This window comes from Curcuma longa, chromosome 17, assembly GCF_044706935.1.
Source record: "Curcuma longa cultivar G26 ecotype Majalengka, Jawa Barat chromosome 17, ITB_CL_G26_1.1, whole genome shotgun sequence".
NCBI lineage: Eukaryota > Viridiplantae > Streptophyta > Magnoliopsida > Zingiberales > Zingiberaceae > Curcuma > Curcuma longa.
The window spans coordinates 1,109,033-1,123,019 of NC_133877.1; the positions used below are offsets into that span (position 1 = coordinate 1,109,033).

The 13,987-nt window shown below is 39.5% G+C and overlaps 2 protein-coding genes across 7 annotated transcripts; both read right to left on the bottom strand.

The window, feature by feature from the left end:
- Window positions 1–443: 443 nt before the first annotated feature.
- LOC141848386 (auxin response factor 7-like) lies at window positions 444–7,809 on the bottom strand. 6 transcript variants are annotated; one of them, XM_074736411.1, is made up of 17 exons: window positions 7,304–7,808; window positions 6,872–7,191; window positions 6,541–6,762; window positions 5,805–5,920; window positions 5,570–5,665; window positions 5,399–5,455; window positions 4,906–5,058; window positions 4,678–4,762; window positions 3,471–3,561; window positions 3,216–3,380; window positions 2,791–2,910; window positions 2,643–2,718; window positions 2,324–2,489; window positions 1,572–1,725; window positions 1,217–1,526; window positions 904–1,091; window positions 444–824 (listed from the first exon to the last, which is right to left on the bottom strand). In XM_074736411.1, the coding sequence occupies exons 3-17, from the start codon at window positions 6,575–6,577 to the stop codon at window positions 680–682; spliced, it is 1,959 nt and encodes a 652-aa protein (XP_074592512.1). In that variant the 5' UTR covers window positions 6,578–6,762; window positions 6,872–7,191; window positions 7,304–7,808; the 3' UTR covers window positions 444–679. The 6 variants fall into 6 exon arrangements, with proteins under 6 accessions (XP_074592512.1, XP_074592511.1, XP_074592508.1 ...); XM_074736410.1 differs by having other exon boundaries at window positions 444–812; window positions 1,217–1,725; window positions 7,304–7,809; XM_074736407.1 differs by having other exon boundaries at window positions 1,217–1,725; window positions 6,872–7,142.
- A 1,159-nt stretch (window positions 7,810–8,968) lies between these two features.
- Window positions 8,969–13,822, bottom strand: LOC141848388 (putative recombination initiation defects 3). The gene is made up of 11 exons (XM_074736413.1): window positions 13,747–13,822; window positions 13,516–13,666; window positions 12,267–12,420; window positions 11,897–12,031; window positions 11,674–11,726; window positions 11,401–11,592; window positions 11,147–11,209; window positions 11,004–11,062; window positions 10,083–10,224; window positions 9,776–9,857; window positions 8,969–9,072 (listed from the first exon to the last, which is right to left on the bottom strand). The coding sequence occupies exons 1-11, from the start codon at window positions 13,803–13,805 to the stop codon at window positions 8,969–8,971; spliced, it is 1,194 nt and encodes a 397-aa protein (XP_074592514.1). The 5' UTR covers window positions 13,806–13,822.
- Window positions 13,823–13,987: the final 165 nt, after the last annotated feature.

The following is a 13,987-nucleotide window of genomic DNA, read 5'->3' on the forward strand; positions in this document are numbered from 1 at the left end:
AGGGTGGTCGGGGAGGAAATCAACTGGGTGGTCGGCGTCGGTCATAAGACCCGGACCGGGTCGTCGAACGAGGCAACGGCGCACCGGCCGAAGGACTCCACCTACGCTCGGGCGCTGAAGGTCGCTGCGTTGCAACCGTCGGCAAGCGGCGTGATCTCGTCGAGCAGCAGCGCAACGAGTGGTGGCATCGCCAGGTGAAGATTATGGCCGCCGTCGACGAGCTTTTGCCATGCCTGACGATGCTCACCATTTGGTTGCTGGTCTGCGAAGGTTTCCAATGTCTTTCCTGATGGTTTGTTTCTTTCTTCCTCCATTCTCGCCTCGCCAATGGGGAAAAGATACGATTTTTCATTAGCCACCGAAGCAGATTAACTGAATCATCTTTTTGCAAAAACTGATATTTCATAAATAATTGTTAGAAGATGAATACAATTCAGTAGTCATGATCAAACGTTAAGCATTTCATCAGCCATCTATTCCAATTAAAGAAAGACATTCCATTTATTAAGGTGAAAAAAAAAAACACAACCTGACAAGCTTATCATGCTATCCTAGTCCATGCTAAAAATGGCTCAGCCATTTAATACACTTACCATATTGATTGCACCTACTCATGGCCAAAACAAAAACAGCTTGGGAGAATGTCCCTCCCTGTTTGGTGAGTAGAAAGTCAGCAATTCTAAGCAACACCGGCGCTGCCCTCGTCTGCAAGGTAGTTCCGATCGGCGTCTGTGAGCACAGGGAGTTTCCTCTTGGGAGAGAGTAGTTGCTTGGCTTCTTCGGGCGTGTAGATGTATATCTTCCTCACCATCCTGCAGAACTCACTGCAAGATGTTCAAGTGCACCTATAATGAATATACTTTCGATATGATTCTTAAAAGACTGAGGATTGGGGAGCCTTACGGCCATGGGTCGTCGCCGACCGTCGTCATCTTCTCATCATCTGTGTAGACAACCACCCACTTCTTGAGTGCATTAGTAAGCTCTTCTTTGATATTAAACATATTTTCTAGCTTCTGGAGAAGCTCAGCATATCCGCATAATCTGGTTAAGTCCACCGCCCTCCCAACTGCGATTCCTTGCATGTGAACCTACACAAAGAAAGCGGGGCTTTTAACTCTCCATACTTCCACTACTTAAGAACTCCATCAGACGGGAAAATGTAAATAGATCGAGATAAGACATCAATTGAAAAGGAGGAACGACATTCGGCTACCTTGGTGCAGCTCCTGAATTGCCGGTTTTGCATCTCCTGGGATAACCTCAAACAGCACTTTTCTGCCTCATTGGTGACGGCAGGCGCACCAGATCTGTAAAGATTTGATGGTTGTGATTGTTGCTCTGAATCCAAAGAGGTCACTGGTTGGTCCACCCCAATTCCTCTAATCGTAGGAACAGACAGTGTTTCTTGTACTTGGTGGCGACCTTTAGTAAGCTGAATACCAAATAGCCTGCAGCCTTTGCTAGTTTCATGCTTTTTATCACATGATTCTTTGTTGATGTTCACTGAAAGGGCTTCATTTTGGGTTTCTGGTATGACTGGCCAGCCCACTTGGCAGTCAGCAACAGAGGGAGGAGAAATTTTTGTTGCGAATTCAATAGAACTAGCATTGGATGCTGATGAGAGCACAGAATGTGGTTTAGATGGCGTAAAGAGCTCAGGAAGTCTTTGCGATCCAGAAAATGAGAACATTTGGGTTGATTGCGATGGAGATTTCCAAGCACCTGCATGAAATCAGGAGCATGGCAGCTAAAAGGAAAATATATGAAAGAACAGGTTGAAGTAACTACCTAATGATTTTAACAGGGAATCAGACAAGTATAACTATAGAACTTGTATCATTCAGCTGAGCATTGTTGTATTATTAACTATAGAACTTAATGAATACCCTAATCACTAGCGGTCCTTGATCCATAGGTACCCAATCCCTATAGTCAAAACAAATACATACCAACCATCCTCACCCAAGCGACATATCATCTGTCCATCTAGCACATTGAGAAGAAATACTCAAGGACCCAAGATCATAGAAGAGGTCAGAATAAACAATATAATTCATTCTCAAGATGACAGAACACTGTTATGGCCTAGTTGAATTTCAAAGCTTTAAGAATGAATAGATGACCCTACGTACAGTTCAGAATAAATAATGTAAAAGCAATCTCAATAAGACAGAATACTGAGAAACAAAATTGGAATTCCAAGCATTCAGCGAGATATCCATCAGAGATCTCTCACGCATAATAATATAGAATAAAGCAACAACAAATATTTGACACAGTTAAACAAAGGGACCAAGGTATAGATATATGTAATTCATACCAGAGGCCGAAGAAAGGTCTGGGGAGATAACAGGTGAAGATGGTGGCCGTGTCCGTTTTATTCTCTGGATGGGTTGGGAGGTTGGAGTAGGGGCTACAAGTGGCTCCAATTCCCAAGGAGAAACTCTGTCTGGAAGTGTAACAGTTGAAGGCTCATCCCATTGTACCTAGTCAGAAAATTCAAACATCATATTATTTTACTTGAATTTATCACTATTTAAAGGATCATAGTGCAACTCATAAAGTAAGATGTTTTGCACTTTAGAAAATTTTGAGTTGGCATTATGCTTCTGTCATTCAGACTCGGCAGGAAATTTTACCTTCAACGATCTCCACTCTGAATCTTCCCATTGAGAAGATGCCTTCTCAGTTACACCGACAATAGTTCCACTGACTCTGCATCAACATCTAGTCATGATTAGTTTAAGGAGAAAACTGACATTTCAGTTACAAATACTCCTAGAGTACCTTCTGTCTGGAGACTCATCACCTTCAAATCTCATCTTGAACCTCATTCCGGTAGTCAATTTGCGATTCTTAGCCTCAAGATACTTGTTCAGGCTTATAATAAATTCAGAACGGCTTGCTCTGAAGCATTATAGTCATTTATATTAGCCATTGTAACAATGGACGTTTATGATAAGTGGGTCAGCTCATATGCACATTGGAAACTAGCAGGAAAACACGTATCAAGCTAGAGGCTGACGAATATGAAGGAAAAAGACTTCACACAATAAGTTCAAACTTAACAAGAATGATCATTGGTGAATTTCAGACATTTATTACACTTGCATATTGTCATTGAGTGTTCACTCCAAAATAGTGAGATATGGCATGACAACAGCATCAAACTAGCAAAAATTTTCGGAAACAAAAACAAACAAGTAATTTACCTTGGCCTGTAGAATACGGAAAAAAGAGTTCCAGTAGTAATGGCATGGGATGCAGTAGCAAGAACTCCAAGATGCATGCTATGGCTGGATATGACAGATGATGGCATGTTGTTTAGATGTCTCATGAGCCTTCTCACGCCTACACGCAGTTCATTATTTTCCTCTCTGGCATGAATGTGTAAAATGATAATTCACCTAGGAAAATCAAAATACTAAATTTTGTCATAAAAGAAATGAACATATCCAATTACCAACCTTAAAAATATAAAAGCATCGCCAGCTACCAAACGCTTTGAGCTGACAAATACACTCCAACCTGTTGTAAGCAAGTGACGCCTAGGCTGACCTGGAAGAGAAGGAAATACATGCTAATAACTTTAGTGCACAAATTAGGAAATCAAGAACCTCATTGCAAAGAAAAACCCAAAAAAAAAGGGAAAATTCCCAAAAGGAACCCAGGCTCCAGAGCTGACCATTCCACCAATCCCCAGAGCTGTCCCTACACGAAGTAGAGTTGCCTCGTGCAGAACCACAACGATGAGAATCAGTAAGGTATCAACAATTTCAAAATTCAAATTTCATGGAGCAAAAGGATCACCAATTCGTCGACATTTCTCCTTCTTCCTCAATCGGCAGCGGTTGTGCCCATAGTTCGCACAAGGACGTAGCGTTGGTGACAGCGAAGGTGGTGCTCTTGATGGAGGGCTCCGAGGGCACACAAGGCCAGTAACAGCTGCAGGCACTCTGGGGAAGGATGCTATGCATTTTGTCAAGTGCGATGTAGATGAGATAAAGTTGAATGAGTTCATGCTGACGGTGGGAACCAACAAGTGGATTTGTGTGGGACAACCTACATTGTTCTTCCACGATTGATGCTTAGGCAATGGCTGAGCATTGGGCCTCAAAGGAAGAGCAAGGTGCTGGGGATGCTGTTGGTGTTCCCAGAGGCAAAGATGGACAAGGCAAGGAGGTGAGAAGGGGAGACGATGGTGTGTGGGAAAGGTTCAACCAAGATCTAACTGTCATTCCAAAGTAGATGGATGAATCAAATGCAGAGGAGTCATTTTTTTGCTATTGGTGAAGAAGCTAGAGTTAGATTGCGTTGGAGGTGGTAATTTGGATGGTTTAAATTGGAGACGTTAGTAAGAGCGGAGAGAAAGAGAGGAGGTAGATAAAAGGGTGTTTGAGGTACTTTCTTTGGGTATGAGCATTTTGGGTGATTAGAAGAAAGTATGGAGCCCATTGAAAATAAAGAAACTCAAGGGCACCTGTCCCTTCGGGAATTTTCTCAAAAAAGAGAAGCAATCATATTATTGGATTTCATTAAGCAAAATTAGTTCATTCATTCAAATTTTGTTGGCAGGCAAAGTGGTCTAATTTATTAAAAACCCAAAAATCATGAAAATCATAGTATGTATTTTTTTTTTACAATAAAGAAAAAACAGGAAGGTGATAAGTAAACCTCGAAAGATGTGACGAAATTTCCACTCATTTCCATGAAGATCTTTAGCAACTAATTCTTGCCAAGGTGGATCCTGAGACATATCCTATGAAACGGTAGAAGGATTTAGCAAAAAGGTTATAATTATCTGACAACAAGCTTGCTAGTCAATCAATCTGCCTGAAAGTTAACATTCTATCCTATTTGACTTGACAAAAGGCATACGAGTAAGATGTAAAAGCGACCAACCAGTGGAGGAAGGCATTCATCTGCATGCCTTCTGAGAACTGAGAAACCTCCATGGGTGCTTGTGTCAGAGGCAGTTAATGTCTTACAGAAGGTGTGAACTTTGCAGCTTTCAGGCTCAGGTAAAGGAGGATCTGGAGTGGTGACCTCACCAGGCTGAAAGATAAACAGGAGTTGGACATTAACAAAAGAAATACCATAAGGAAAGTATATTGATATTAGTAACAAAGAAGAATCAAATTGCAAGAAGAAAAAATCTTAGGAAACAAAATCCGCTCTTGCTCGAGGTTGAAACATTAGAATCAGGAAAAACAAGCTCCTATAGAAATATCAAAACCTTTCACTGGATTGCACAATGCTCATGGATTCACCACAAAGAAACTAGAGCTTTCGTTACAGCTTCAGTACCTCTTGCTTTGTGTACAAAAAGAGCATATCGTTGCTTTTTAATTGAATGGATGATCCATAAAATTAAACTCAATTGGGAAAAACTCACATTTGATTCGGGAAAAAGGGCAATCTGTGCAAAAACCTCATCTGTATCTTGTTCAGCCTATATTGCAAAATTGTGCAAATGAAGCATCATTAGAATTGCTAAAAAAAATTTACTAAGAGCAACAACATAATTTAGCATGGACCAGTATTTATTAAACAAGAGAAAACTTACTTGAAGAACAACATTGACCACCTTACATAGGATCTTTGAGGGTAGATTGAACACAGGCACATGCTGGTCTAGCTCTTGGTTTGTTGATGCCTCCAGCTATAACAAAGGAAACAATCACTTGAGGTGGAAATGTTTATCAACATCCTTTTTACTTAAAAGTGGCATATCACTTGCAGCAAGAAATGTCAAATTCAAAAGCCAAGTAGAACAGAAGAATTAAAATCATAGCATGAACCTGTTCCATGTGACCTTGAGGAAAGTAATAAACCCGTTCCCCTTCACGAGGCAAGGTAACCAACGGCCCAGCACATGAATGCCATAATTCCTTATATAAGACATCACCAGAAGTCCCTGAAGAATAAAAAAGAACGTGCATAGTCACTGCAGCCTATAGATTATAGTTCTCATAAAACCATTCCATGATTCAAATACAACTAATTATAGGTTTTCTTATAAAGAACAAAGCATTTATAAGGAAAAGAAATACTTCCTGAGGCCACAGTACATGAAAGGACAAGTTTGATCAAAAGAACTGCATGAGAATCTTGGAACCTTAACAGCATATCATCTAAGAAATGCAACAGGGAACAAGCAAACACCCTATCCTAAGAAGGTAAAAAAAAAAAAAGCTAGAAAAAAGGTAAGTGTTAACAATTATCGGCTCCAACTCAAGACATCAAAAGGCATGGAGATTTTAGCTTCATCAAGCAAGAAAGTTGGCAAACACCAATTTCATGAGAAATCATACCACAGAACCCTGGGAAAAAATAATACAAATACAAAATAATAATAATAATAAAGACTCAGAAGAAAGAAGGGAAAATGAAATCAAACAAGCTAGCCGAATTATAAGAACTGATAAAACAAGCACGGCGGATTTTAATCTAAGTTTTTGAGGGTAATCATTGTATTTTATAAGAGATTACAAAAAATTAGAAGGAAAAAAAATGAGCCAGCTGCTGAAAACTAACCGAAACCTGGTGATATATTCGCATGCACCACCGCCATGAGAACACGCCAAACCCTCTCCCCAGCAGCACAAGCAGATAAGAGTTGAACTTCAAATAAATCACTGCTCCCGATTTCACTACCCCATCACTGTAAAAGCTTTCCCCGCCAAGGAAAGAATTGTAATGGAAGAGGAACAACGGAAGATAGGATCTCTTCTTCTGTCAACCCCTCACTCTTCAAGACTGCATAAATACTCATAAAAGCACATTCATCAGAACATTAATTCCGGCTCAGCATCTACCTACCTAAAAATCTCTAGCAAAGTAGCCGACTTCGAAATTTGAAGCCTACCTCGGCCACTGGCTTTGAATCTTTTACTCCAGTAAAACAAACGTACGTTCCTTAGTGAATCTGTCCCCCTCTTACGCCTTCAGAAACCATCTTTTTTGTGTACGGCCTTCAATGTGAGCCTTCGCCTCTTCCGGTTCAAGAAAAGCAACGCCTTTTGGTGCTAGTAGCTCTTGAATATTATGGATCTGAAGCGTCTTTGACGGGCATATCTGGAATTCTTCGAACTTACAAAGCTGCTTAGCTTATTTTGCTCTGAGCACCAAATTTACCACTGTCAACCATATATTCACGCCAACGTTTAAGTTTCACCCAGAATCCTTCTAAAAGAGAAAGAGAAAAAGAACGAAACGACTGAGACAGAAATAAATTCAACAACCAAAAACGCGGAAAAAATCTGAAGAACACATGGGAAAAGAAATCGATGGACTCTACCTCAACAGATCGGTCGTGATCACTCAACAAGAAAGTTTCCTCTGGACGCTTGCGAAGTACTGGAAGAAGTACGAGCTCCACGACACGCGAAGAAGACGCCTTAGCCCTTATAATCCTTGATCTCCAGCAAAATCGATCCAATCCGCTGTTTCCCTCTGCAGCAGCAGCAGAAATTTCCTCTCCGCGCTTGTGAAGTACTGGACGAAGCACGAGCTCACCGGCACGCGAAGAAGACGCCTTCAGAAGAAGAAAAAGATCCTAGATTTCCAGTAAAATCGATCCGATCCGCTGTTTCCCCACGCAGCAGCAGCAGGACTCCGATCGCAGAGCCCGTAAACACGAGAGCGAAATCGATTTGATCCCGAAACCGAAACCGGGGAAGGAAAACGAGGAGCAAGTGGTGGGAAATGGGCAGCTTTAAGGAAGAAAGATAGGGTTTTTTTTTTAATTACTTCCTCTTGTGTGTTGGTGCTGCCGCTGCGAGACCCTACAAGGCCCCCCTCCGGCAAGACTGTCTCCTACTCGAACAGACTCCCTACCCGAACCAGCACAGATCACAGTTTAAAATTAATCTCAGCGCACGCCGACTCCTTCCGTCCCCTACATCGTCCAGGTGGCAACGACCTATTCGCATTGCAACATGCGGTGCCGTTGTCTGCTCCTCGTCGTAAGTATCTTGCCCGACCGGCACAGATCAGCTAAACCGGAGCCGATTCGATGTACGGGCCCCGTCGCTTATTTCGACGCACGTGACGCGGGGATCGATCCGAGGTAGGTCTAATTATGATGTGCCGAAGGAACATCACACCGGCTCGAGGGGCTGCGGACCGGGACACGTGTGTGACGCACAGGCGGCCGGGTGGCCAGGGGCATCGTGCGGAAGAAGTGTGCTTGCTTGGAGCCGCTCGGACACGCGGGCACGTGCGTCACGTGACGGTGGGCCCCGATAGGTAACCGTCTTCCTGCGTTACCAACGGATAAAATTCCATCCACCGGATCTTATCTCGGATACTTTCTAATTCAAAGCTTTACATTTTTCCTCAATAATTTATAAAATTAACTAGAGCTAAAAAAAAATCAAGTATTCAATAATTCACTAAATTAAATAAATAAACTTGGGCAAGAAGGCTGTTGAGGAGTGAAATGATTTTTCCCCCTTGTTTATTTATTAACTATCTGTTTTTGGACCATTATAATTAAAAGAAAAAATGACACACTCCAAAAATATAACATGAAATTTAACATGAGTGTGTCAATGTTGAATGTGGATACTACATTATTCATGTGAGTATTATTTTTCTTTTTTGCTTATTTATTTATTAACTATTTGTTTTGTAAAAGTTTCAAACACAGCTTTTTCATGTAATATATCATTAGCAATTGGCATGTGTGGGAAAATAATGAATAAGTGGATTATGGTCAACGATAAGAAGATAAGAAGGCTTTGAAGAAGTGCCAAAAACTTTTCACCGAACTCGGACCACAATATTGAGAGATGATTTGAGCTAATAGGAAGAGTATTTGCAAGATTAGTGCTTACATAAGAAGGTATTCTAACTGACTCCTCATTTAACGTTCTATTGCAACACAAATTTACAATACCTTGTTGGAGATCTCTATGGTTATAGCACCTTGATTCCAAAAGCATGGACATGCTTTCTCACCTCAATCTACAGTTATTAAATTCTGTGTTCTTCTTCTCTTCCTTGCTTTCCTTAGAATTCTTAGAGTCTCTAGATGAACATCCTTCCCAAAATCATATTCCTTGACTGAAATAGATCAGAAGTTTTCTAGTGAATCATTTTGCTTTCCAAGGATTGAAATACTGATAAAGATAAAGCTACTATAAAAAATGATGTCAGTCCAACTATAACAAAATATCTAAATTTTACAAGACGGAAGCTGATTTGTAATTCGAACCAAAGCGGATTTTTGGTGGTATGATGCAGTAAGATCATGGTTATAAAAGCAACTTATGTAATTGCATATGAGGGCCTAGGCATTTGCGGCTGAGAGCTGCATCGCATATAGCATATGCATGCCCTTGTATGTGGTTAGCTTTAATATGTGGGATTAGATGGCCATGCTTTTGATAAGCAAATCCAGCTAGCTGCATATGTGTATGCTTAGGCATTTGTGGCAGGGAACTGCATTGCTCATGATATATGTTCTCCCCTATAAGTTGTTAGGCTTTTGAAATAAGATGCTTTGGTTCAGTTATCATGGTGATGAGAAAATGTATCTCATTATTTGTCTTCTTTGCCAACCAAAACAAAAGATATTGGTTCAAGATATTGATTGTATAGCAAAGAAAAGCTCGAATAATTGTGTGCAAGAGCCTAAAACATTAGGAAACAAAACATTAAAAGTTCTCTCGAACTTGGTTTTAGCCAATATGCAGAAAGAAAGGTCAAATTTCTCATTCACATATCGTGCATATGTTTTCTAGAAGATTTGGAAGCTACAAATTACCTGTTTTTTTCTCTGGCATAAGGCAAGAAAGACCCACATCACTCTCGTCATCTGAGTCGATGATTATTCTTGGATTTTCATTCTGCATCAACATGCAAATGCTGTTACTAAGGTAATGATTAACAGAGAGTTTCCATAAATGTATTATTACTTTGCATTTGAGAACCAAGCAAGTTGCAAGTTTGGATGTTTGTGTACATATCTAGGAGTATAGACAAAACAATGACCTCATGAGACTGGGTTGAAGCACGCATGTGTAGAGAGATATGTTTTAGTTTATGCAAAAGAAAGCAAGTACTGAAACTACCTTTTGTCTATGATGGATTTCATGTCTGTGTGAAAGAAGATGCTTTGGTTCAGCTATCTTGAACTTAACCAAGTTTGGTTTGCCTTCTTCACTCTTCACAAGCGGAGACTTCGGCTTTGTACTCATTGATGGTGTGACAGTACTGGTATCAGTAAAAGTTGTGTTAACATTATATATATATATATATATATATATAGTACTCATTGATCACGTGAACATTCAGAAAATTTCTAGGAATTACATTACAAAAATAATTGAAATTGTAATAAGTTCTTTCAGAACATTCCAAATGGCATAAAGTTAGAGACAATTGAACGATTGTTGGACCAGACAATATATCTGCTAAGCCAAATTATTTGCAAGGATTTTCAAATCCAGCAAAAAATAGCGACTCTTCAGAATTTGACTCTTTTGCAGCAGGTGTTCTGAAATGATTTCATTTAAAAACATTTGAAATATTACGAAGGAGGTAAGACGGGGAAAGAATTACCTAGGTATCAACTAGCAGCCAAAGGGAAACTAACCAAGAAGAAACACAGAAAGTGTTCCAAAAAATTGCAAAAAGAAGCTAATAAATGGTTCTGCTTGAATGACAATCGTGTTACTCAGGTACCAGACACCATCCATAGGTCATAACTAGTCTAAGGAAATCGATTCGCTCTTTCTGGTGAGACTGATATCACCACACTTGTTGAAAACCTCAGAATTTGACTTCTTAAGATGCATGAAATCTGGAGAACTAGAAATACCATTTTTATGGGGGTTTACAGAAGGCCAACTCAAATCTTATATGAAACTGAGATTGACACCATCAAAAATGTATCCATTTCTATCAGAATTGCTCATGTTTCTTACTAAGAAAATTTAGACTTATAACAGTAAATTAAATGGGATATAAACATAATAGGATGACTGACATACATTTGTTTGATTGCTAAATTGCTCTTCAAAGACTGCTTTCTATCTAAATGATCTCCACTCTGCACGAAAGATACTAAATCAAATGCCAGACACAAGGTAGTAAATTCTTTGTTCATGAATAATAGTTTCGAAAGAAAACAAACCACAGGTGAGCGGACTGCAACTGGATCCTGGATGTCTGAAGACTTAGTACCATTCTCTCTAACCTACATGGTATTTAAGAAAAGATACAACACAAACATGAGTATGCAATCATGCAAACACTTACAATTTTGGTCCTGTAACTTGAAAGTGAGGAATTTCCACAAAAAGATGTGGGCTGGTATCCAGATTGAACTCATATCCATACAGCATAACCATTATCATGTAGGTGAAATACTAGATGAAAAAGAACTACCTTCTTTATTGAAAAGGACAGAGAAACTTCATGCTCAAGTTTTGCCAAACGCTCACCAATCTGTTCATGCAAAGCTGTAACTGCTGTAGCAATCTCATTTATTTTGCTGGAATTGGAGTTGTTAGCAAGCTGATCTGAAATGGAATTGAGACTTCCACCAATTAAAGCTTTGATACCATCTTCCCACTTCGGCTGTTAAGTGTTTCAGGCTAGCTTATAGATCAAGTAGCCCCAGGAAGAGCAACTTAACAAAACATGGCCTTCTCAACTTACCAGTTGTTGCATAGAGTTTTCTAGAAGTCCAATCTTTTGCCTTATGCCTCCCACTGAAGAGAACAATGTTGATACAGTTATTGCATTCATAATTCAATAATGTTTATGAAGCTGGTGTCATGAGAGGGTTTATTTTTATTTTTATTTAATTTTACCACAATGTGAAGCAGAACAACTGTTCTATATGTCTTGGAGATTATAAACAATTTACTATGATGCTTACTGTCTAGTGACAACTCTTTTACAGCTCTGTTTGCTTGCATAACATCACTTTGGACAGAGTCCACAATCATTCCAACCCTGCTTATTGAGCTTTCAATGAGCCGAAGTTTGTGTTCAAGTTCTTCAGTAACCTGAACTGTTGAGAGATAAGACTAAGATATTCTTGCGTAGTTATCTAAGATGGACATAATATAAGCAAAAGAAATCCTGAGGGCTAATATTATTTGATATAATACAGTTACTACTTGATAGAACTGAAGATTTCTTATCTTCAGTTCGCTCAATTGCCCAAGTTATTTTGATTTTGCTTGGATATCTAGAAGAAAGACAAATAAAAGGAAATCCCTCGACTATTGATAAATCTTACATACATTTACTATCTGCCAAAGAGGAACCAGTCCATGATCGTTGCAAAACATTCCTAGATGCACTTGGAATCTGTAACTGAGATTCATCCCTCATAGTTGCAATTGGAGCCAATGTGGAGATCCTCGATGATTTATCTTTCTCTTGTGAACCAAATCTCTATCACATGTATCAAAATTTTAATATTAGATCTTTATCTTAAGACAAGAGTATATGAATTATATAACAAGCTCATGGAGGAGAATATGTATGAGAGATGGTGAATCAAAAGGCTAGAATAAAAATTTTCAGAGTACAAAAGTTCTACTTATTGATGAAAGAGATACTAGTTCTACTGTCAAGTAGTTGAACTAATTTCATTGGAATCATATTTATGTCCTTATTCAAAAACATTGAGCCAACAATAGCATAATCTCAGCATGGACACTTCAAATATCTTTACTTTGTCATAACTAAATTCTGAGTCCTAAAGAAAAAAAAATCACCAGAAGTTCACAATGGGCGACAAGGAATATGCTGTCCCTTGTGATCTCAACTTTGTTCTTGGATAACTGGATGAGTTTTCAACTAAAGCTAGACAAAGTAAAGATATACAGGCTATATGTCGAATGTCATATTTCCTAATAATTTACAGATAACAATGTATGCTAGAACAGAATTATGTCAACTTTCAACAGGTTTTATACTGGCTTATTTGGCAATATAGTAAACCAATTATATGATTAATTAACCTAAGAATAATCAACCATGAGTTAGAAACGTGTCGGGTCTAGAAATATGCAATCTAAATGTAGTTATCATCAGTGGAAAGTTATCTCACCCTATTAGTCATACCTGTTAACTTGCCTTTCGATGAACTCCCAAAAATTCCCTTAACGCTACTCATTAAATATTAGCTATGGATCTAATTTCATGCCTATTCCATGTTTGAAGCAAGAAGTATGATATGATTTCTTTGCTTCAAATAATCTACAATGTTCACCAAACCAAATAAAAACTGAATAACCCTTTGGAAATCCAGAAAATGGTAGTGAACTCACATCACGCTACTACATTGATAAGAAAATGCTAGGGTAACAAAACATAGTAGAGATCTAAACTTATAAATATATAACTACCACAAATTTCTCACCTCAACTACCAAAAACTAGTAAGTTTGGTCGTTCTAGCCTAACCGCGAACCAAAGGAGTAACGAGGTATTACAATCCAGGGCAAAATCGTATACGTTTTGGAGCAGAAATGAATGCCATTACCGAATCGGGGATCAGAGCTTCCTCGAGCGAGCTCTGGGAAAGCTGAGACAGAGATAGGCCCTGGGAGAACGATTGCTGCGATTGGGATCGGATCTGGGACGGCTGGCTCATCCCTAGTCCGTCACCTACGGAGCTCATTCCCCACGATCTCCTGACAAACATCGACGAAGAGTTCAAATGGAGCAATGAAATCGAGATAAGGAACGAGTAAAGAGAAAATGGCCTGCAAACCTGGGAGGAAGCACGGAGATGGAGCTCAAATCGCAGGCTTTGTTGATCTTTAGCTTCATCTAGTTGCTCTTGGCGTGATCTAAGTCGCAGCGAGCGTTGATCACAGATCTGATCTGCTGGAGGCGAGGAAGAGAACGATTTCCTGATGAAGAATAATAGAACCGGAAGGTCCTGAAAGCTTCGCGGTAGAACTGTCGAGAAGGAGGTCCGATTGCAGGAAAGGGGAGACGGGGTCGCGAGT

Coding starts and splice junctions, on each gene's coding strand:
- LOC141848386 (XM_074736407.1), bottom strand. CDS start 6,577: ATGGCGGTGGTGCATGCGAATATATCACCAGGTTTCG. Junction 5,666..5,804: donor CTCAAGGTCACATGGAACAG/GTTCATGCTATG, acceptor CCTTTGTTATAG/CTGGAGGCATCAACAAACCA. Junction 3,381..3,470: donor GATGCTTTTATATTTTTAAG/GTTGGTAATTGG, acceptor CATTCATGCCAG/AGAGGAAAATAATGAACTGC.
- LOC141848388 (XM_074736413.1), bottom strand. CDS start 13,805: ATGAAGCTAAAGATCAACAAAGCCTGCGATTTGAGCTCCATCTCCGTG. Junction 13,667..13,746: donor ATCTCCGTGCTTCCTCCCAG/GTTTGCAGGCCA, acceptor GATGTTTGTCAG/GAGATCGTGGGGAATGAGCT. Junction 12,032..12,266: donor CTCTTTGGCAGATAGTAAAT/GTATGTAAGATT, acceptor ATCTCTCAACAG/TTCAGGTTACTGAAGAACTT.